At 37.5% G+C, this 24384-nt stretch overlaps 1 protein-coding gene across 1 annotated transcript in view; it reads left to right on the top strand.

Annotated features, from left to right (window-relative positions):
• LOC122066914 overlaps positions 1-24384 on the top strand; it is a 179474-nt gene that overhangs the window by 83877 nt on the left and 71213 nt on the right. The window contains exons 32-43 of the mRNA XM_042630743.1: positions 1514-1803; positions 1914-1998; positions 2088-2423; positions 2841-3197; positions 3289-3775; positions 4392-4555; positions 9507-9666; positions 9789-10055; positions 12803-13000; positions 19039-19081; positions 23194-23318; positions 23467-23973. Of these exons, the coding sequence (XP_042486677.1) occupies positions 1514-1803; positions 1914-1998; positions 2088-2423; positions 2841-3197; positions 3289-3775; positions 4392-4555; positions 9507-9666; positions 9789-10055; positions 12803-13000; positions 19039-19081; positions 23194-23318; positions 23467-23973 (3019 nt within the window). The remainder of the gene's footprint in view (positions 1-1513; positions 1804-1913; positions 1999-2087; positions 2424-2840; positions 3198-3288; positions 3776-4391; positions 4556-9506; positions 9667-9788; positions 10056-12802; positions 13001-19038; positions 19082-23193; positions 23319-23466; positions 23974-24384) is intronic.

Here is a 24384-nt window from a genome sequence, read left to right on the forward strand (position 1 = left end):
AAAAAAAAAAAAAAAATGAAGGAAACAACAATTATACACCACATGATCCTGTTCCTCTTATAATAAAAAACTTCTCTCTCTCTCTCTCTCTCTCTCTAAGCTTAGTACCTTTAGGCCTTCTTCTAGACCAGTTTCTCTATCTTGTCAGCTACTTCTGGGGCCGTTGTGATATTCTGAGAATTTTCCTCTTCCACGCTTATCCCAAACTCTTTCTCCGCACCCATCACTATCTCCACCTGCAAATCACATGAATGTCACACGAAGAATAATGAATCAGAAGTATCTCTCACTGTGAATACCCCATTACGAAACGTAACAGATAATTTTAGCAGATAAAGGGGATACCATGACTAGAGAATCAACACCTAATGCCGAGAACTTTGACTCAGGGGTGACCTAAGGTCCTTCAGGCAATGCCATTTTTTTCTTCACAATATCAAATATCTTCTGTATTGTATATTGTCTCGGGTTTAGCCCGTAAAAACATTTGAACAAGTTAATTCTTCTTCCACAACCCTTCTCTGCAAGGCTGCAACACCATTTCCCTAATCTTTTAATTTATTCCTGAGGGGCAAAAGAAGACCAGGTATCCGGTTTGATGATCTGGACTGGGGGGGGGGTTTGCAGGAAGAAGAAGAGGGGCTTGGGTGCTTGCCTTTCTAATAACCTTTCATGTGTTTTATGTGTTAGAATGCGTTTTTACTTTCTTTTTTTTCCCTCGTATTCATTAGAATTGAGGGCATAAATGGCCAAAATGGTTTTTGGCCTTAACACATAAATGTGTCCTATGCTTTTCTGTTATTCATATTTATTTTAAATAGAAATAGGCTCCATAAATGATACCAAACACCTGCAAAAATGTTTTTATTTTTAAACAAAAATAAAAATGATACCAAAGAGAGCCTAAATAATTAATTGAAATATCTTCTTCTTCTACAAAACTTTAGCATCAAATATCATGTTCTGGATAATTATAATGTAATAGAAAGTTATTATATAATAGTAGTTGAGAATTCTGTTCTCGAATTTTGGCCTTGAGTTCCTTGTGGGATTGAAGGTTGTGAACAGTGATGCCGTATGCTATTGTTTGGAGCATTTGGTGTGAAGGAAACGAAAGAATCTCTTAGAATTTGTCCGTGGAGATTCATAACTTTTGCTATTTGATTGAATGGCGCCTCGTTGAATTAGCAGCACCAAAACAAGGGTTTTTTGGAGTTCATCCTCCTTTACAAATGAATGGTTTTATTTTTTTATAGGATGACTGCTAGTTTCTTTTTTATTCAATTTGGTTTTGATGACTGTATATTGAACAACTGTATTCAATTTACTTATTCTCTGTACAAATCTCTTTCTGCTATTCATAACCTTGTGCCATTGCCTGTTAAAAAAAAAAATGGAATACATAACTTCTACGTATGACAACGTTGAGGTTCTATGTTTATGAGGAATGGAAATCAGCAGCATTTTGAAAGAAAAGATGGAATGGATGCTAATGAACTTATGGTGTTGGCAGGCTTGTTTTGAAGGGGGACAATGTTGCGATGCATGCCAATGCTATCGGATTGACAATGGAGAGTAATGGGATCAGGGTTTTAGAGCCTTTTGACACTTCTATAAAATTTTCCAATGACTCTGGGAAAACCAATATACACGTAGCTGTTTCAGATATATTTATGAATTTCTCCTTCAGCATCTTGAGGCTGTTCTTAGCAGTTGAGGAGGACATTTTGGAATTTCTGAGGATGACATCAAAGAAAGTGACAGTGCCCTGCTTTCAGTTTGACAAAGTTGGGACAATTGAAAGTATGCTAACAAGAGATTCCAATTCTTCTTTTGTATTATGAATGGAAGCAATAAATTCATATTTTGATTCTTGATGCCACTGACTTCTTGATTGGTTTCTCATCTTGCAGATCCCTATAGTAAGCAAATATATACATTTTGGAGGTCATGTGCACCACCTGGTTTTGCAGTTCTTGGAGACTACTTGACCCCAATGTCGGCAAAGCATTCTAACAATATTTCTTTCTTTATTTGTTGGATTTCTGAAACTGAAATTATAGTGATTGTCTTACTCCATATTACAGGGACAAGCCACCTTCCACAGGAGTTATTGCGGTAAATACCAACTTTGTAAGAGTCAAAAGACCTGTATCTTTCAAGCTAATTTGGCCAATATCAGCAGCGGGAGGCACTCCTGACTCCCAAGGTTCAGAAAAATACATTGAGAGCTCTGATGATGGTGGACAAGACACTGGCTGTTCTATTTGGTTCCCAGTAGCACCTCAAGGTTATGTTGCACTGGGATGTGTGGTCTCTAAAGGAAGAATGCAACCATCACCATCTTCTGTTTTGTGCATCTCAGCTTCTTTGGTTTCTCCTTGTGCCCTGAGAGATTGCATTACAGTGTGTTCTCCTGACGTGTACGTGTGGATTTGTTGTCCCCAACCCTCCATTTTTCTGCTTCCAAGTCCAGTTATCGAATTCTATTAATGTTTTCCAAATGAGAAATATTAGTAAAACCAGGATAATAGAGGACAATATAAGAGAGGTTTATCATTGAAAATTTGATGTGTTGTACCAATCTAATCGGATGATTTTGGTCATCACTCTTTGTATCAGATGCTCCAAAAAATTCAGTGTATAGTGCAAATGCTAATACTATCAGATCTGATGACTATGATCGTCCAACTAAATGGGTCTGTGAAATGCATCTCTTGGGCCCTACATGCATGTTACATGCATTGCCAGGCCAGAATAGTTCATTATCTTTACACACTAACTGATGGGTATTTAAGTTGTTTCATCAACTTTACTATTAATTTCTTTTGCAAATACAGATCAAGCTTAGCATTATGGAGAGTGGGAAACTCTGTAGGATCTTTCTTGCCTGGAGATCCCATTTCTAGGAGTTTGGCAGGGAGAGCATATGAGTTGCGTCATATGATATTTCGGTTTATAGAAGGGTCTCCCAAAGAGTCTAGGAGTTCAAACATCCAAGATACTCATCGTGGTAATGATCATATTCACCAGCGAGAAAGATCTAATATTGTGAGCTCTGGGCGTCGGTTCGAAGCTGTAGCGAGTTTTAGATTGATATGGTGGAATCAAGGTTCAAGCTTGAGGAAGAAACTATCCATTTGGCGTCCAGTTGTCCCACAAGGGATGGTATTCCTTGGCGATATTGCTGTTCAGGGGTATGTAGTATGAACTGTAGCTTTTTTTTCAGTTATCTTGGTTCTACTTTAAGCTTCTGATTGACTTTCTGAATTACTATTTGTAATGTAGGTTTGAGCCTCCAAATACGACAGTTGTTCTCCATGATGCTGGAGATGACCTTCTTAAAGCCCCTATAGACTTTCAACTTGTTGGAAAGATAAAAAAACAGCGGGGAATTGAAAATATTTCCTTCTGGTTGCCTCAGGCGCCTCCAGGTTTTGTTTCTTTAGGATGTATTGCATGTAAGGGGACGCCTAAGCAAAATAACTTCACCTCGTTAAGATGCATACGTAGTGATATGGTCACTGGGGATCAATTCCCAGAAGACAGTATATGGGATACATCTGATGCCAGGATCATGAAAGAACCATTTAGTATATGGACAGTTGGTAATGTGGTGGGTACATTTGTGGTCCGTAGTGGTTTCAGAAAGCCACCCAGAAGATTTGCTCTGAAGCTCGCTGATCCTTCTGTTCCCAGTGGTTCGGATGATACTGTGATTGATGCAGAAATTAGAACATTCTCTGCAGCACTTTTTGATGATTATGGGGGTTTGGTGAGGACTATGAATCATTTTCTTTTTTCTGGATAAATTGAGTTTAGCAGCCATCGGGCAAAAGCAGATAGTTTAGTCCAGATGGGTTCTATATATTGTGTTATGCTCAAGGTTCTAAATAACAGGCTTTGACATGGGTCGAAACCGATATTTCGACCATTTTGACTGAAATTTTGAGGGAACCATGGGTTTTTTCCTGGCTTGGTGAAAACCTTGGTTTCGACCCCTAAACTATAGGCAGTCCTGGTCGAAACAGTCAATTTTGGGGAAATTTCAGTCGAAATGGGTTGATACCACTTGAAACCACTTGAAACCTTTGGACTTTTATAATGTACCATGTAATCTCGTCTCAAGTTGGCTTGATATGATCGAAATGGTAGAAATTTCAAACCATGGTAATTCTCCTTTGGACAAGTTGATATTTGAATTTAGAAGAGGTTTCAGTTGATGGAAACCAGAAGGTGGATCCTAATACTGTTCTCTGCTTTTTATGCTCCTCGTCTACATATGGCAATTAAAATTTATGCTAGACCAAAGATTTATTCTTATTCAAATCACATTTTGGCGGACAATATAGTTTTAATATGTACCTGACTATCCATCTGGAATTTTGCAGATGGTTCCATTGTTTAATATCTCCTTAAGTGGTATTGGATTCACTCTTCATGGCAGACCAGCCTACTTAAATTCTACAGTAAATTGCTCACTTGCTGCTAGATCATATAATGATAAGTATGACTCTTGGGAGCCTCTTGTTGAACCATTTGATGGATTCATAAGGTGAACTCTTGTCTAATGTGTTCAGTCTTTTTCTATTGGTGGTTAACAGTAAGGCACACTTCACTTAATTCTTTCATAGAGATACAATTCTTATTTCTTTCATAGTAACCCGATAACTGGATCCAACCAAATTAGGACAGGATGCCTTTATTTTTTTCTTGTTCTTGTTGCTAGCCGTATTGTTTTTTGTTCTCTTTTTGTAATTTTATGGACAAAGCAGATTCAGACATGGAAGAGAGCCAAATCTGAATCTAAACTGACAGACCAAAAAAGAGAGAACAGAGAGCAAAGCAAGTACTATTGATGGGAAAATTTTTCTTCTGGGCTTGTAGATAGCCTGGAACCTAATGCTGTAACACAAGGCCTTCAAAACAAGAATTTTGATTCAAACCTTAGCTACTCTGAAATGACAAGTACCTGACAATGTGGGCACAGATTACATGATACATAAGAAGTCTGAGAAACTAACTAAACTTGTGATTCAAAAAAATGAAAGCTCAAGTTACCAAGAATACATTAAGAGACTAACCACTTCTGAACCTGGAAAATCATACATTGAGGATGTGAAACCTGTGGCTGGACTATGATGATATTAAGCCTGTCTGGGAGCTGAGAGATTGAAGGGATCCACATCCTTGTCTCAAAATATTCTTTTAGTGGCATGACCATTATAAGAGTTAGCTTCTGCATGTCTTATTTCATATTTTACAATTGTCTCTAGTGATTATGTATTTTAGTGGAACTATGTTCTGGAGTGGGTCCAAACGATATGTCTGGATCTTGTTATATGTTCTAAGCCTCTTTGGTTTCAGTTTCAGAGGTTTGGTTCTATTTTAGTTTTTGTATAACAAAATACTCATTTACAGAACTCTACGCTTTATTCCCCAGCTACTTGGGTCAGCTAGATGAATCCTGTTCCACAATTTCCTGTAACAAATTAACCATAGGACTATAGGAGCTGTTAATCCAGTGTCACTCATATTTCTATTTCTCAGTATATCACTCATTTGCAGTGCATCCATTTGGTCTCTATTGACAAAGGTTCTAAATCTAGGGTCAAGGTCAAAACTGAAATATCGGTTGAAACCTGTGAAATTTCAGGGAAACCAGGTACTTTTTTGGGGTATGTGGGAACCTTGGTTTTGACCCCCTAGAAAGTGTTTTCTTTATGGGTCTGAGTTTTTGTGTACGGTCTATTTTTGACCTTGTAAATCTAATCCGTGAACTATTTTTCACAAAAAGAACACCCAAAATAGTACTTGTGGTGTTAACCCATGTTTGCTAGTGTACCTTGAATGATGTTGTACACTAGCCTTGTTAATTTGTTATAAACATAGTCTACATATAGCTTAGATACTAGAAATGTAAATAAGCTATTAAAACAATGATGAAACATTTTTAGATATGTGGTCCCTTCATCAAGACTTCATCCCCCTTGTCCGTTCTGAATAGAATAAGCCTGTCCAGGCCTTCTCCTTCCCTCTCCTTACCTTTTCCGGAAAGCTCAAAAATTTCAAGATCGCTATGAAACACTGGAACACTTCCACCTTTGGCAACATCTCCTCTTGTGTCGCTTGCTGCCGAGCTTCCTTGGACGCCATCCAATCTAGACTTCAATTTGACCCCCTTAATCCTTCCCTTTGCCGAAGGTGAGAGATCTATTTCCCTTGAGTTAGCCTTGTTGTTCTCCCAAAAAGAATGCTTCCTAGGGAAAAAATCCCACATCAAATGCTTAGACCTTAGGGACTCCAACTTTGCTTATTTCCATAGATCCCTAAAAGCTAGGACCAACATCAATTCCATCCATTTACTGCTAGCGACGGCTCCCCTCTCACTAGCCTTGATGACATCAAAGCTGAACTGTCAAATACTTCTCGGAGCTCTTCAATCTTCCCTCCTCCCCTTCCACCCCTTAAATCTACTTTGGCCTCCTCAACAAGTTCATCCCCAAAGATCTCCTCTCCTCCCTTCCCTTAAAGCCATCCCTTTTGATGATGAAATCTGGGCTGTTGTCCTCTTTCATAAAGCCAATAGAGCTCCTAGGCCTAATGGCTTTAGTATGGGAATCTTCTCCTCTTGTTAGGGCATCAACAACAGGCAGGCCTTATACCTATGCTCACGAGCAGAATCTTTGAAATTTTAATTTCTTCACCGGGCTTGGACCATGTCTCCCGAACAATATCATTACATATGGCACAAGACGATTTCACATATCTAGGTCAGAATGGGATTGGGCGTTTTCACGTCTCATCGTAGTGCCCGTCAAGCTATCAGAAGCTTCTTTAATCCCTCCCAAATCCAAAGCATCAACCATTCCTTTCGTTGACTCATTCTTAAAAAGGATGGAGCTTCTTCCATGCCTAATTATAGACCCATCTCCCTTTGCAACCTCCTCTACAAATTAATTTCCAAAATCCTTGCCAATAGGATCCAATTGGTGATTTGACTCCCTTTTCAGTACTAATCAATCTACTTTCATTGTAGGTAGAGGCGTCACCGATAATATCCTCCTTTGTCATGAAATAGTGAGAGGGTTTGATGGGAAATCCCACTCTCCGACCGCCCTCCTTAAGATTGATCTTCACAAGCCTTTGACTCCATTTGATGGACTTCATCTCTAAGGTCCATCATGGCATGTTTTTCCCCCCGGTCTTCATCCATTGGATTTACACTTGCATTTACTCTCTCCCTCTGTCCTTGTCAATGGTTTCCTTGCTGGTTACTTCTCTTCCACGGCGGGTATTCGGAAAGGCTGTCTCCTTTCTAGATCCATCCAAGCCTCAATGGACCTTCATCTAATCTCTCCCGTCCTTAAATGCAAAGCCCTCAACCTCACCCATCTCGCCTTTGCAACTCACAATCTTATCAATCCATCACGTCTTCCCTCCATCTTTTTAAAAGTTATCTGGCCTCCGTGTTAATCTCCTCAAATCTCATATTTTTCTCTCTGGTGTCTCTGATGAGACCAAGGCCATACTTCTTGATCTTACTAGATTTTCCATTGGTTCCCTCCCTATCAAATATCTTGGTCTTTTCCTTATTTTTTCCAGATTGACTGCTCACCACTGCACCCTTGTGCTTGACCTGATTCGCAAAAGGTTGTAGCTTTGGAAAGGTAAGCTTCTTACTTTTGCTGTCAGATTGGTGTTCGTCAAATCTGTGCTATGATCCTGCTACATCTTTTGGTCTAGTGTCTATGAGCTCTCCCAATCTTCCATCAAGAAAATGGAGTCTCTTATGTGTTCCTTCCTTTGGAAAGGAGGGGATTCCTCTAGATTCCTTCATCCTATTAGCTAGTCAATTGTTTGCCTACTTAAAGAGGAAGGAGCCTTAGGTTTGCGTCAAATCCAAGGCATTAATAATGTGGGTATCCTGAAGCTCCTTTGGAAGGTTGTTTCCAGTCATTGTAGCATCTGGGTTTCCTGGATTCACTCTACATTCTTAGGGACTTGCTTGAGATCCTAAAAATTCGCCTGATTGCCCTCTAGGTCTATTGACATTCTCTCATCTTGCCTTTTGTTATCGCAACTCCTAAATCCTTTGAGTATATTCATTTCTTAGAGCACTATAATGTATTCATTTCTTAACACACCTATTGTTGTTGTAGCCAGATCATACCAACTAGAAGCAATGTTGCTAAACTAAAATAATTTAGAGGGAGTTCTAGGTGTTTCTATATTGAGTATCATTAGTCTTTTGATATCGTTCTTCCTATGTTAGAGATAGGAATCCAATCAATGATATCTTAGCCGGTGAACCTTCTTAGCTTTATGTACTGTCAGATGCTTTTGTAGTACAGATTGCCACGACCCTGACCTCAACCCCGACCCAGACCCAGACCCAGACCCAGACCCAGACCCAGACCTAGACCTAGATGTCAGGTGAGGGTATAGCCCTCATGGGTGCTGTTCAAACGATAGACAAAAACCAACAAAACATTCATAACAAACTATGTCAATTCAAATCTCAAACCAAATATTCAACCATTGTCATAAATCTTAAGTACTACTACTGGTGGCAATCTAGGGTATGGCGCAAACTCCCAGTTAAAATTCAAAATCCATATTATTAGAGTTTACCCCTAAATGTCATCACTACATCCATTTAAGAAAACAGAAGTAATTACAGTTAAAGAGTCCTTGAGCCACCCTCGAATTCCACTCCAAGTATACCTCCATCTCAATTATCTGTGATGTTAAAATAATGGATTAAGCTCAATAGCTCAATAAGGACAAATAGTAAGAGCACATCACAGAGCAACCGATCAAACAAAATCAATGATTAAAACAAGCAATTCAGTTCCTGAAAACCTTTTGATTCCAGGGTTGATCTCCATAACTCCAACTTGTCGTTAATCCCTGCTCTTGTCTCTTCCACCAAAACAATATCATCAGCGAAAAGCATACACCAAGGAACCTTGAGCATAGGAAAAGCAGTAAAACAAAATTTTTTATTTCAAAGCAAGTTGCTAGCAAATAACCAGCACCACTTTTTAATGGAGTGGGAACTGATTGCTTGATACATGGAAACTATAAGAGGGTAGTTGAGTATTGATTCCAACCAGCGGAGTAAATTGTAACTTCTAACCCAAAAGGCTGACCATTTTAGAACTTGAAAAGTCTGTTATTGAAGATTTAGACATCTCACTGGACTATTTCATTCATACTGTCCTAAGCCTTTAAATATCAATACAGTATCCTCCTAATCACTACATAAATGTATCCCTGAAACTCTCTTAGATCCAATATTTACTACACCTCGACTAGGTTACACGCACTACATCAATATGGTAGGCTTGATGCCTAAAACTACCAGGAAAATCTCAACTCCAGAACATCAAGTACATGGAGAAGATTGATTTTTAACCAGTTATATAGATAATGAATCTCTGGTTTAAGTTAAAAAATTCTGTTTCTCTGGGAGTCACTGTCTTTCTTAAATTTACTTACAGGTACCAATATGATCTGAATGCACCATCTGCTTCTCAGTTACGTGTGACCTCTACTGGGGATCTGAACGTGAATGTCTCAGTGTCGAATGCAAATATGATTTTTCAAGCATATGCAAGCTGGAACAACCTTAGTCATGCTCACGAATCCTATAAAAAAAGAGTAAGTTCTGTCTGTTATATCTTTCATTCATATGCATAGTCTTTGACTTACAGATTGAACCTTCTCTGTCAGTTTTCTAAGGTACCTTAATATTCTCTATATCTTTCTTTTCCCTTAAATAGGAAGCAGTTCTACCAATTCCTGATGGGTCTATCATTGATATCCATCACCGGAAGAAGTATTTCATTATCCCCCAGAACAAGCTTGGGCAGGACATATTTATGCGAGCTACTGAAATCAGGGGACTTCAGAACATTGTTAGGATGCCATCAGGGGATATGAAGGCTATAAAGGTCCCAGATTCAAAAAATATGTTGGATTCTCACTTGGAAGGAAAACTTGCCAACAAGCTGAGAATGATGGTCACGATTATCATTGCTGATGGACAGGTCTGATAACTTCCCATACATGAAAGATATACAGAAATTTGAAATGCTTATGATGGAACTGATTCAAACCAGGAATATCCCTAGAACTTGATTTGAGCAACTAAAATTCATTTTAAGTTTTTTATTTATTTTATTTTGTTTTTATATTATAGATAACTTGGATGGAATTATGTACTGAATTAAGGACTGATGTTTGAAAATTTTATGGGATGATAATTGGAGAAATCATGCTCCCTTCTCTTTGAAAGGAAATCAGAGTTAAGTTGGATTCTTGGCTACATTTTTTTTTTTTTTTTGAGGGGGGGGGTTTGTTTATTCAGGCTTGCCCTGGTGTTTTGTCTCTCTTTCATTTTGTCTCTTTCCTTGTCTTGTGTGGCCTTTTACTTTTTTTCTCCACCCTTCCTCCAGTTGAGTTTGATTATCAGTGGAAAGTGACTGATATTAGTGACAAATCAAGCTTAGAATGGGAGGAGAAAAAGGAAGGCGGAGAAATGAAGAAGAGAGAGATGTGAGAAAACCTTGAAAGGCAAGGTTCAAAATATCGGGTTTCGACCCTTGGGGAGACCGAAATTTTAGTTGAATTCTTAGAAATTTCGAGGAAACCAAGGAAATTTTTCCTGGTTTGGTGGAAACTTTGGTTTCGACCCCCCAAATTTTTTTTCCTGATTTTTTGTGTACGTCCAATACATTTCTAACACATTCACATAATTAGTCTCATGGAAATAACACATAAAGTCATAATTGTGGTGTTGACAAAAATTGCTAATGCACGTTGTTAACTGAAACTATATAAGTACATACATAAGTTACTAACTAAAAATGTGAAATACATGATTAACCCTACTTTTTGCAAATATGTGTTATTGGCAAATGTATTTCTAGGAACATAAAATAAAAAAAAAAACTAAAATGCTAAAAAAAGAAAAAATCGGACACCGTGAATGTGTAGATTGGGTCTTCCTAACTAATATATAAAAAATTTAGCTCATTCTACTCTATTCCAAGTATATTCTTAAAAAATATAATAAATTTTTTTTTTTTTTTTTGGAAGATAGGGCTTACCTTTTTGGTCCAAGCTCCCTTTCTTACGTAGATTTGCTATGAATGTGCAAGAGCCAAGCTTAGAATGAAAATTTGATAGCAAAAGATCAAAATCTTGAGTGTGTTCCCAAGTTTTGCACTTCACAGAGAAGAACTTGGTTTCCCATTTATAAAAGCTTGAACCCATTGGTCCATTCGAAAATTCCCACATTTCAATTGAAATGTGGGAATTTTGGTCGATACCTGTCGAAACCAATGACTTTTAAAAGTCACATGATATTTGGTATCGGAAATCCTGGGATACCATCGAAATGTGGGAAATTTTGATAGTATCAGTCAAAACCTTGAACCATGTTGCAAGGAACTATCGATTCTATTCTCTTACATTTGTAACAGCTCAAAAAATAACAAAAGTACATTTTTACTCTTGTATAACTAATATATTGTCCCACATGTACAGTTCATATATATCTTCCCAAAATACCTTAGCTCTCTTCGTCTTTAATAAATTCTGTTGCTGTCACTAAAAAAGACTGTTACCGTGGAGTCAAAATAATAATATTTAGCTAATTGTTGAATCTGGGGAAATTAGTGCCCAAATATAATGTATTGACGAGGCCACTATTGACACTGTTGAGGTTTGGTGAAAGAGGGGTTCTAACATCTGGGATGTTGAGAATCTCTCATGAATACTACTAAACATCCCGTAGGAGAGAGACTGAACCTGGGCAGGCTAGCAGAGTCCACAGGGTACTGGGGAACAATTTCAAATGAGTCCAATATCCCTGCTCCGCTATCAATCTCATGAAGGAAAACTGATTGATATTATTATGTTCAGTCTGGACGTGGTGCTATGGGGAACCCTGCATATTGAAGCTGAAGGTGGGAACCGAGGGAGGGAGAGAGGTCTGTTGTTTGGACAATGGATAGAATTTCATTGTGGGGGGATATCAGCACTTGTCTTATGATTGCATGGCGATGCTGCTGTTTTTAGAGGCATCCTTTTCTTGTTGGTAGCGATTTTTGGTTTTTATTGGCTTAGTATTTTTATTGTCTGGGGACAAATTTGTTGCTGAAAGGCTTTTTGAGTTTCTCTTGGAGCTTGTGTTACCCATTGACAAATTTCTGTTTCTGAAATGAAAACAAAAGAATCAAGTAAGAAGAAAAAGAGTAAAATTATCTAGGGGTGACCAATATCTTTTGCATTGTAGTTAAAATTTTTCTACGTTGTGTCAAATTCTTTACTCATTTGGACTTTAGTACTGTGACTTTTCTCCTCTATTGCTCTCTTGATTGCCCATTAAAATCTTAACTTCTCTAATGTGCTCTTCCCTAATAAATTTGTGAATCTGATCTGACAGTTTTATGGATTTTGAGAAAACAGTAGGTCTCCAGTTTCTTGCTTCTATTTCAAATGTTATTAAGGAGGGGTGGCTGGTAGTTTCTTGGTGTAGTATCTTCTTTCCTTATGGGATCCTGTTCTTTGATCTCTTTTGTATCTTGTTTTCTTTTCTAATAAATTCTCCTTTTCTGTTGATAAAGAAAAAAAATTTATTGAGTGTTTAATTTAGATTTCCAATACAGACAAGTCACCATCAACTGGTACAGTGACTTTGTCCTGATATCATGAATACTTGATTGTCTCGTGTCATGATTTATTTTTTGAAGAGAATTTTAATCCAAGTACTTCTGATATTTCAATGCAGTTACCTAGTGTTGAAGGATTGTCTGCACATGAATATATGGTGGCTGTCCACCTTGTGCCGAATGAATTCCTGCCTAATGGGTCGTTACTGAGCCAACAAATTTCGCGCACTTCAGGTGGTAGTTCAGATCGTTCCTCAATTCCTGGGCTTGAGATGGTGAACTGGAGTGAGACATTTTTCTTCAAAGTTGATTCACCGGTATGTGGTGATATACCTTTGTTCAGTATTTTGACCCATAAGGTTCACTTCTGAGACATAAGACTTCTCAACATTAGAATAAATCTTAGTAGAGCCTTTATTTTCAAGAATTTAGCTCGAATGCAATAATCTCATTCTTCATTACTTGAATTGTAGTTGGGAAACATGAAAATAGGTCCCATCTGTTTCTTTTATTTCCTACTAGTTTCTCTTTCCGTCTCTATCATTTCTTATATGAACCACGAGTCTATATTGTTCTTACAATCATCTGGTGCAAGAGGCAGTCTAGAGCCCAAAGAAAACTAAGGTTTTCCTGCCTTTCACCTATAAAAGTGGCATAAAGAAGCCCTAGAGAGAGCTGAAACAAAGAGATAAATCAAACAAATTAGATAATTCTGATACAATGTCCAATGAGGGGAATTTTTAGTCAATGCCCTACCAAAACAAATTAGATATTTCTAACTACCCTAACTTAAATTATAAGAATGACAAATTTGTCCTGTAAATAATGAAAGAAGTTAATTAACTATGTTAAACATATTACTAAACAGGGGGGGTTGCTATAATTTGCCCGACACATGAAAGAAATAAAAAACAAATAGAAACATTGAAAACTGATGGGCAATAGAGAGCTTTCAATGGCCTTTTTCAATTTTGGAAGTCGGACCAGACTAGACTTCTCTCAGTTGCATAGTTTTCAAGGCCTCGCCTAGGCTCTTTCTTGGGTCAAAGGAGATAGCAGGCATTGTTGACACTTCTCGAGTTTTCATTGAGTTATGTTATTGTTTTGTTTTATGATGAATATGCTTATATTACATCCTATTCTTTATTTATTATATGTTGGCATTCTCATACTAGGTCTAGCATAAGTATATTATATTGCATTAATATGGTTTCTATCTTGTATATAAGAATAATTATATAAATTATCATTGCTCTATTACATATAATCATTTACTGAATGCTGGGGCGCCTTGGCGCCTAGGTGCCCCTCCACTTTGGTCACCTAGTCGTTATGCTCAGTTGAAATCAAAGTGTCATGACCCAGACCATGATGTCAAGTGAGGGTTGAGCCCTCATGGGCGCTGATCAAACGGTCGATAGATGCCAACAAAACATACATAACAGACTGTCAAACTCATATCTCAGACCAAATAATCAACCAATGTCATAAATCTCAAATAACTATACTGATGGAAATTTTAAGCATGTCCCAGGTAAACTTCAAAACCCAAATTATTAGAGTTATATCTCAAATCTATCCCTACTACATCCATCTAAGAAGATGGAAATAAAGATTAATGAAGAATTCTTTGAGACACCCTCAAATTTCGTTCCAAACATGCCTCCATCTCAATCATTTCTATTGTTAAAATAATGGGGCGAGATGACAGCCCAATAAGAAATAATATTGTAAGAATACAACATAGTAACAACAATTAAAATCATAGAGGTTTTAAATCAACACTTTTATTTTTCTCAAAATATCATCTTTAATAAAATACTTTCTTTTGAATTCACACCATAACACTTTAGCTGGCACTGAGGGAAACTAATGTAAGGTAGTTCACCCTAGGTAAACAAAACCCAATACGTACCAAGTCATAACCAAAACACAAAGCTGATCACAGAATAGTGACAAGAACAACACCAGAAAATTCTGCAGAATTAGACTGATTCGAGTGTGGTTTTATATCTTCCAAGGTAGGGCTCCAATGGACTAGAAAACCAGGTCGAGTGGGGCTTTATATCAGATCAGCAAACCCTCAATATATGGCCAACAGTGGACCACTACAAGTATTAAAACACAGCAGCAGACCAGGCCTCAGAAATTAGGGTTTTCTGGGCAGAAAAGAGAAACCCTGCGGCTGTCAATTGGTTGCTCAGCAAGGGCTAAGAAGCTGGTCGAAGGTCACTCTTGGGGAACCCACAAAAGGGCTTGGGAAGATAGCTTACCAGTAGGTAGTTCTGGCCAAAGTTGATGAACTCCAAAACCCTGACAATCTGTTGAAATCGACTCTCTTTGGCTGCCTTCAATCTGAGTTGTATTGATGCTTCTGTGCTTCTAATTAGCTTTGAACAATCACTCTTTAACACTTTCACAGCAAGCAAACAAAGAGAAATTAAGAAGGAAAGAAGAGAAGGATGAAGAAGGATAGTTGTGGGTGGGATAATGGCTATCTCGGCCTGGACCTTTCACCCACAGCTATGCCAGCTGTTGTTCATCCTTTCTCATGTGATTGGCGCAAGCAGAAAGCATTGGTTGCAAAATTCTTTATTCATTAATTGTGTAAAAATGGTACAGCAGCTTCTCTTAAATAGTGAGTGAAAACTTGCAAAATAGAAGCTAGTTTCAAAATAGAAAAGTAAAAGAAAAAGGAAACAAACATTGTTTAGCAACTAAACTCTAACTTACAGCCTAAGAAATCATAAAAGGCAACTGCTAGGGAGTAGGGACATTCTAGAAAACAACTCAACTTGTGCAAAGCATCTTGTGACCAATCAAACATAAGATAAAAAACCACAATTGTAAGAAGAGATCACAGGCAGTAAAGGGGAACTTCTGGACAGCTGTACTTGGCTGGCTCGATGGAAGCTTGAAGGGCCTTCTAGAAACTCAAACTGAAAAGTATATATGCTCTAATAAGGTGGTATCCTATGCTGGCCGATGGGCTGCTGATGTGGGCAGCATAGGGTAGAGGAGGAGCTGGCTCAATCTCAGCCCAAGGGCTGATTGGTCAACTGGCTGGTTTGGGCCTTCTTCCTCCTGCGATAGTGTAGCCCAGTAGGATCTACATCAGCTCCCCCCTCTTAAAATCATTTGTCTCCGACGAATGGATGAAGACATATAGCGCTTGTAGAGATCTGTATCAAGTCGCTAACAATCATCGGCATGGATCCAAGTGCTATCATGAGAGGATGTCATTTCCATTTAACAAGGAATGAGTAATAACAATTTTTTTTTCTTTTTCTAAAAGGTCATTTGTATTAAAGGAGAAAGAAAAAACAAAAATTATATACAAAAAAATTAGCAAAATAAGCCAAAAAAAAAAAAAAAAAAAGACTGATCCCCCCACCTTCGACGAAGCCATCAGTAGGGGGAAAATTTCTAACAAACAAAAATCAATCCCTTGAGATACAAAATCTCGGTATCAAATTCACCTCTATTCTAGAATAAAACTTGCACAAATCACTTTTGTGACTAGACAAAACGTTCATACTTTCGGTTAGCCTGCTCCCCGTTTGCCTTTCCCTTGACTTTTTTTTTCTTTACTTCCTCAAAGCCTCATGCTGTTCCCTTTATCTAGTTTCCTCATTGACATTAGCGATCTCAGGATGAACCATCGTGCTCTTCCCTTAGTCTAGCTACCTCATCGACATTAGCAATCTCAGAATAATTCAATGTGATAGCTCTTCCTTAGACAGTGCTAGGTGAAACAAACTCCAAGTTCCTCCTCTCTGCAATGTTCACATGCCCTCCCCTAATATTAGGGCCCTTAACTCAACCACCTCGATTGTTGCCTCTCCCATATATATTTACGTTCCTTCCACTAGAGACAATACTTGCCTCCCTTGGTCTTAATTGTGGAAAATCCTTTTGCACAACTTCTCCCCAATGTTGTTCTTCTAATCGACCATAGATCTCTGCTAGTGTCTCCGAGTTGTTCTGACTAGGCACATGAGATCGCACCTAATCCTCTCTTGAGTCAGAACTTTCGTCCTCACCCATAAAAGTTTCATACCCAAATTCGGACCTAAATCCTACCCCGGCTCAGAATCTAGGGTCGCGTATTTTTTGCTCCCATGGTCCGCCTTAATTCTACCATGAACTACCCGATCCATAATTGGGATGTTCAAATTCATTGACATATCACTAGCTGTCTCATTACAAATTTTATAATTTCTTCGTACTTTATGCACTTTCCACCACGAGCAGTAGTGAATTTTATGTCAAGGAAATCTTCAATAACATCATCCGTAGGGGTCACAAACTGGGGAAGCCTCAATGTATGCTCGGTATCTCCGTCATCGGAATGGGGGCACACCTAGAGTGTAAAATCATCAACGTTGAAGACATTGTTGATCTTCATAGTAGGAGGTAGTTCCAACATGTAGGCATTGTGACCAATACGCTTCAAGACCTTGTAAGGACCCATATTTCGAGGATGGAGCTTGTGCACGGTACTGGAAGGGAAACTCTTAGGTGGAATTTGACCCATAACCGTATCATTAAGTTGAAACTCCAAATAGCGGCGATGCCAGTTAGTGGTTGCTTGGTAGCCTTTATTGCTAACGGCAATGCGACGATGGAAATCAACATGTACCTTTATGATATGTCTAAGGAATTCATCCGCCTTAACACTAACACGAGCATGAGGTGGCAACGGTACCATGTTAACTGGTCATTGAGGTTGAAGACCAAGGACAATCGTAAATGGTGTGTGACCGGTGGTATGGTTGACGAAACTGTTGTATGCAAATTCAGCTGTGTCTTCTCATAACCACGAACTAGGCCAAGTCTTCTTCCGAACCAGGTGATGCCTCAGAGAGGTATTTGGAATACAAAGACGTGTGCCCAAGAATAGGTATCCCTCATGGATGACATACTTGTCATCTCGACCTCCTTGCAGTAGTTTTTCAAACATCTTAGCAAAATTAGCATCATTGTTATACTCGTCTTTGATGTGTTGTATCCCGGAACTTTGTATGGTAAATGTATTCATCATTAGCACCTTCCGACTAAATGTATCAGCCACTGGGTTTTCTTTTCCAGCTTTGTACTTTTAGGGCAAATACAAATTATTGCAAATAAGCAATCCACGTAGCAATGTCGATTGTTAATGGACTTTTGGGATCGCAAGTACTTGAGTGCCTCATGTCCGAATAAATTATAAACTGTTTGCCGATCAATTAGTGTTTCTAATGCTTGAGAATTTTTATAACGACATAGAGCTCCAAATCATATGTAGAATATCTTCTTTTTTGCATCATTCAACTTCTGACTATAGAAAGCAATCAGATGATCAACTTGCATAAGCACTCTTCTTGTCCCAACATAGGATGCATTGCTCGCCACTTCAAACATGAGATCAAGTTCGGTATTCTAAGCACCGGGCCTTCTGTCATCTTCTGCTTGATCAATTTAAATGTTTTTGTAGCAGCAGGGGTCCATTGGAATGTTCCTTGGAACTCCTTTGTAAGCTAGGGTTCCGAAGAGAGGATACGGAAGTGGAAAACTTGAGGCACGACTCTCAAACTGTGGCTTCTAATACCATGTTGTAAATCATAATTGTAAGGGAAAAAGGAAGAAGGAAAAAGATAAGCGATGGAAGAAGGAAGAACAAGAAGATGGTAAGAGGTCGGCAGTAGCAAGTTGTGGGAGAGAAAGGTTCTTCTCTCTCCTATATTTATTCACTTAACGTAAAGGGAAATTACATCCCTACCTCCCATGCTAATTTATGATAGCCCAGGGAGGTAAGAGGTAAATAATAAATAACACATTACGACTTAATATCCTAGTACCCAAAGAGTACCCTTATTACATGAAATTATATCACTTTAACAAGGAGGGGGGACCTTGATGTGGCGGAGCCACCCCATGGTGGCTGGACATGCTGGAAATCAGGTTCACAGGGGGCCAAAAAATATAAATAGTGGACTGTTTGTGAATGTGGTTAAAACCACTTGTGTAGTTTAATGTAAGCATAGTAGTTTACATGAGTTTCTTATTCTTTGTTGTCATATGGATGTTTTGAGGCATTTTTAATGTGGGTAAAACCTCTTATATGTGGTTTACTGTAAGCATACTGTTTTCATCTGCCTTGTTTGGGTGTTGATAAATGTCTCCTAGTAGGGACTTGAAATGCTTTGTTGGATGAAACTCCATAATAGTGGACTCAGTAAATAACTTGGATTTTTCTTTAATAGATTATATGTCTTGGCAGGCAATTAAAGTATTGGTACCCCTGCAATTCCATTTATTATTTTCTATTCTTCTTTCTTTTAAAACCTTCTCATGGATTTTTCAATCTATCCAGGACTATTACAAGGTGGAATTCATCGTGACTGACATGGGGAAAGGTTGTAATTTTCTTATACTCATGTCTGACATTTTATTATCTATTTTGTTATTTATCATTTTATAGTTTTGTAAGTTTGTAACCTTGTTTCTCATTATAGTTCTATTGTCAAACTTGGAGAATTTTGTTATTTATCATTATAGTTCTATTGTCAAACTTGGAGAATTTTGTTATTTATCATTATAGTTCTATTGACAAACTTGGAGAAACATTAGAACCGCCGAGAGGCATAAAACTCATAAAATGTAGCGAAGAGCTTACAGAAGTTTTTTTTTACCGTAATGATATAAACTAAACAACCTGCCTACGATGGATTATGGAAGGCGTGAGATATCCTGAAGCATACTGATTGATGTGAGAAGGAGAAAATTCCCAGACTATTTCTTTGGGAATAAGATTGAGCTATAAAAGAAAGGAAAGGAGCTAATACGATCTTTTAGGAATCTAGAATATAAGAATCAAACATACTATCCAAATCATTGGGATCATTGTTCCTCTTCTGCTTCCCTTATCCAGCCTTTTGCTTTTCTGCCTATCTGTGTTTCTCTTCCACTCCTTAGTAAACTCTTCTCTGATGTTGCATATTAACCACCCCTCCTCAAAAAAGAAAAAAAGGTGCTGCCTTCTGGAGAGGTTTTTCCAACTTGCTGTTGATGTCATTGCCCCAGAATAGAGGTCGTAATGTTAACTAGAGGTATGGAGGATGTTGACTTGGAATCTATAGTTGATAACTATTTTGCAGGTCCAACTTTATGCCTTTTGCATGCATTGTATATGCACTACTACAATCTATATAATATGTATGTATTTTTTTCTTTGTATAATTAATAAGACCTGTTTATTGTCAGAAGCAAACAAATATGATATGCATCTCATGTGCTGAAAGATGAATTGCTGACTAGCTGATTTGCAGTTTCTAGCCGATAGTTGTCAAGGTTTCCCCTAGGTGTTCAGGTGCTTTCTTGGGTCCAAGACAACAACACGCCCTATTGACACTTCACGAGTTTACATTCATTTATGTTTATGGGTTTGTTTTTTGATGAATATGCTTATATTATATCCTATGCTTTGTTTATTATATGTTGTTTTTCTCATATTAGGCCATTACTAGCATAATTATATCATATTGCATTGACAAGGCTTCTATGTTTCATATAAACATAATTAATAAAATTATCATTGCTATATTACATATAGTCATTAAGGCACGCCTAGGGCATCTGTCACATAACTGCCCCTCCAACGCCTTGGGTCACCTGGTCATGTTGACAACTACGGTCTATATCTATCCATCTTTCAGTTAGTAAACTAGAACCAGGTCAGCCATTAACTGATTGATGATAATATGCCTCTTGATAATATTTATTTTGTCCAAATGCCTTACAAATGACGAATTAATAGAAAGCATTCCATTTTATTATTTTGGCATCAAAGTTGTCGCGGAGTCTAGGCATTGGGGGAGGGAAAAAATCAGGGCGACGCCTAGACAACTATGTTTGGCATTGTTCTATTCTCAACTTTATCAGTGTTTCCTTTGATTTCGTTTATTTCCCCCTCCCTCTTAAGTTGTGACCCCAGGGGCTATATACCCACAGTTTTGACTTTTGTGGTAAGACACTTAACCAGCTAAATTCCATTGTTGAACTAACCATTCTCAACAACAGTGTAACCAAGGATTAAAGTATCAGTAGTGGTCATTGTATCGGCCGGGTAATTTTAAGAGACGTATCGGAACGTATTGTATCATATCGGAGATACGCAAAATACGCTAAAGATATGCATAGAAATGGACAGGATATGCATGGAAATACGCTTTTTTCACAAGAAAACAATATAAATAAGCAATATATAATATGTATCATACGTAAACAGCTTAATGGCGAACACTGTATTGAGAGACAAGTGCATTCAATTGAAATTGTTATAAAGGATGAGGTTTCTTACATATAGCAATAGTCTATTTTGGATGCCATGAATCCCATAAAGAGTGTCGGGGTTGTTCAAATTCATTACTGGGAGGTTCTTCACAAATAAGAGCAACTAGGATGATGTTGTGCACTTACCTGTAATTGGTGAAACCATATCTCAATTTAATCCAGAAAGTACTAGTGAGTTTTTTTTGAATAGTTTATTTGGGGTAATTTTGAAGCAAAAACTCGCCTCACAACGTCTATTCATGAATCTTGTTTCATAAAAGGCATTCTTCCCCTTTAAATGGACATATTGGGTTTATCAAGCTCTATTAGTACCATATTATACCACATTAGTCGATACAACTCGATATGTGATACATACCGATATAGTTGGATTTTAAATGTTTGGGTATCTGTGCATATCAATCTATATCAATATCTGTCTATATCATACTGTATTGGACCATATCTTTTGGTATGATTATGGTTCAAAATCTCGCCGAGATCTCAGTAATTTTGGGATTTTTTTTGGCCGAGTCGAGATGTCCTACGAAATACAAAAAAGACATCATGTAGGTTGATATTTCAGTATCTCGGTCGAAATTTGGGTATCGTTTCGGCGAGATACCGAAATGACACCAACCAAGGCCTATAAATACATCTCGTTTGGGGGAGCAGAAATTTTGACTCCAACTCATCTGTCTCGGTGAAATTTCGGCTTCTCCTTGCATTTGAACACAAAATCACTCTATTGCTCACTAATTAGCCACATCATCACATCTATTGCCTTGAAGATCACTCCAAATTGAGTATCTACACATTTCAAGCTTTGGAAAGGCAAACCACTTTCCCCAAAACCAATTTTTTTTTTTTTTTTAAATATTAACATAAATATATGTTGGATATGGTTAGATTTTTTTATATGTTGGACACTAGAGGCCGATCTATGACCTTACGGAGTCGAAATTTTTTTTTTTTGTTCACAATTTTTTTTTTCTGATTTAAAAATGCATTTTCCATTAACATAAATTTTATATTTTTATAGTTAATATAGTTTGATGGAACTCAATTATATATATGTTACTCACTATTGATTGGTTTACGACTCTATCAGAGCGAATTTTTTTTTTCACCTGGTAAATATTTATTTTAATTTTTTAAAAATATGAAAGTAGAATAATATATTAAAAAAATTTTAGAAAAATAGGGAAAAATATTTTTTTCTGATTTTAAAAATGAGAGATTAATATTAAAGTGTTTTGAAGCATACATGATGCTTTTTATGTTATACCATATTTGATTTTGTTGTATTATGTCGTTAAAATATTTTCTAAAATTGATTTAAAAATAATTTTATGTAAGAAAAAAATATAAGCAGCTATAGAGGATTACGTTCGATTCTTCTCTCAGGATATGATGTGGCATGCATTTGTGGTGTAGTCAGAGGAAAATGCCCAGCGACTCCATCGTACTGGGCATTGAATCTTGCCAGGCCATCATAGTTCTTTCTAGTAGATACTCATTATGATTAATGTGTTATAATTAATATGTTTGGGACTTGGGATCTTGCCATTTGGGACTTTGAGATTTAAGAGTAATACGCTCAATGGATGACTTTAGTTGGGACTTGGGAGTTAGGGAGTTACTAATAAAGTTGGGCGATGGGTTTAGAAGAAATATCTTTGATTTGGTTTCCTTATTTACTTTCATTTTTTAGACTTAGAATTAGTTTGGTAGAATTTATTTGAGTGAGATTTGATTTCAGTTGCTATTTAGGTTAGTTTCCATTTTTAACATTGTTGCTTGCCTTTATATTAATGTAACCCCAATGAAGAATTCAGAATTTTGGAGAATTAGAACTTGATAATTTTGGGTGAGAACCATGGCTGCCATGGGTGCTCTGTTTTTCCCTTTCTAATAGTCTCTCTCCTTCCCTAATCTCCTTCTCTTCTTTTCCCTTATTACTTTGTTCCGGGCGATACTTCCAGCCCTAGAGTTGGAGGTCGATCTCCATTGATACCTATCAGAAGAGCCTGAGACTTAGGGCATGAGAACCTCTCTACTGGGCGACCTGAACCTTAGAGTTTCTGCTCTGCTGATATCTTCCACTATTAGTGACTCTAGCTCTCCCTTTTGTTGTTCTAATTGTAAGAGCTGAATATTTATCGATATTCATTGACAAGAAATTTTTATTTTACAGATGAACCTGTTGGATTTCATTCAGCTCCTCTGGCACAGATAGCTAGCACTCTAGATGAAAGTTCAAATTCTTATGATTCAGTTGGTGAATTGTCATGGATAGAATTATCCTCGGCGGAAACTATGGTGAATTTGTTCATTCATATCATTATTTTTTATTATTTTATTGTTCTTGTTTTTTACTTATGGTTGGATGATCCCTTCATTTTAATGCATTGCTTTCTGAAATATCATTTATTGAGAGAAAATACTGAACATAACATTGATTGTGTAGTCTATCACTCGAGATAAAAATAAGTTCTATGGGAGAATACGATGTGCTGCACTTCTATCATCAAGCCTTTCAGTTGAAAATGGTGAACAAGTCTCAACAAGTAGCAGAAAACGTGGACCTATTCAGATCAGTCCTACCAGGGAAGGACCTTGGACAACTGTGAGGCTAAACTATGCTGCATCTGCAGCTTGCTGGCGCCTTGGAAATGATGTTGTTGCTAGTGAAGTTAATGTTAAAGATGGAAACAGATATGTAACTATTCGGTCTCTGGTTTCAGTCTGTAATAATACAGATATCGTGCTTGATCTGTGCCTCAAACCCAAAACCTGCCATGAAAATGAAAGGCCAATAAATGATGGTGAGAAACATGAAGATAAAGCATTGGAAGATGACAGAATTGAAACAGATGAGTTCTTCGAAACTGAAAAGTACAATCCAGCCATTGGCTGGGTTGGTTGTTCCGCTCAACCTAGACAAGATCACTTTGGAAGTGGAGACTCCCTTGAGGTGAGAAATGTTAGTTTTGTGTCATGCTTTACCTTATGAATTTTTCATGTGGACTGGCTAAGTTGTGGTGGCTTTATCCAATTTCCTGAACTCGTTGCTTGGTGCATAATATCCTCTCTTGCGTGCAAAATTTTTCTTTTTCTTTAATTTCCTTTTTGCGGCCAGTGAACAGACACAAATACTAATCTCATTTTAATGTGTGTGTTATTCACCAGTTAACAAGACTCTGTATGGTTTCGACTCAATTTGTTCATTGGTATTACTTTTCTGGTCATATTGAATACCAGGCCAAAAGTCTCAGTTCCCTTTACTTACAAGACAAGTTAAGTTGAATTACATATTTACATAGCACATCTGGCTAGTCATTTACTGTCTTCCCAAAGTCTATAGTAGTAAGGCTTATGAAAATCA

The sequence above is a fragment of the Macadamia integrifolia genome, unplaced genomic scaffold, assembly GCF_013358625.1.
Source record: "Macadamia integrifolia cultivar HAES 741 unplaced genomic scaffold, SCU_Mint_v3 scaffold263, whole genome shotgun sequence".
NCBI classification, from domain to species: Eukaryota; Viridiplantae; Streptophyta; class Magnoliopsida; order Proteales; family Proteaceae; genus Macadamia; species Macadamia integrifolia.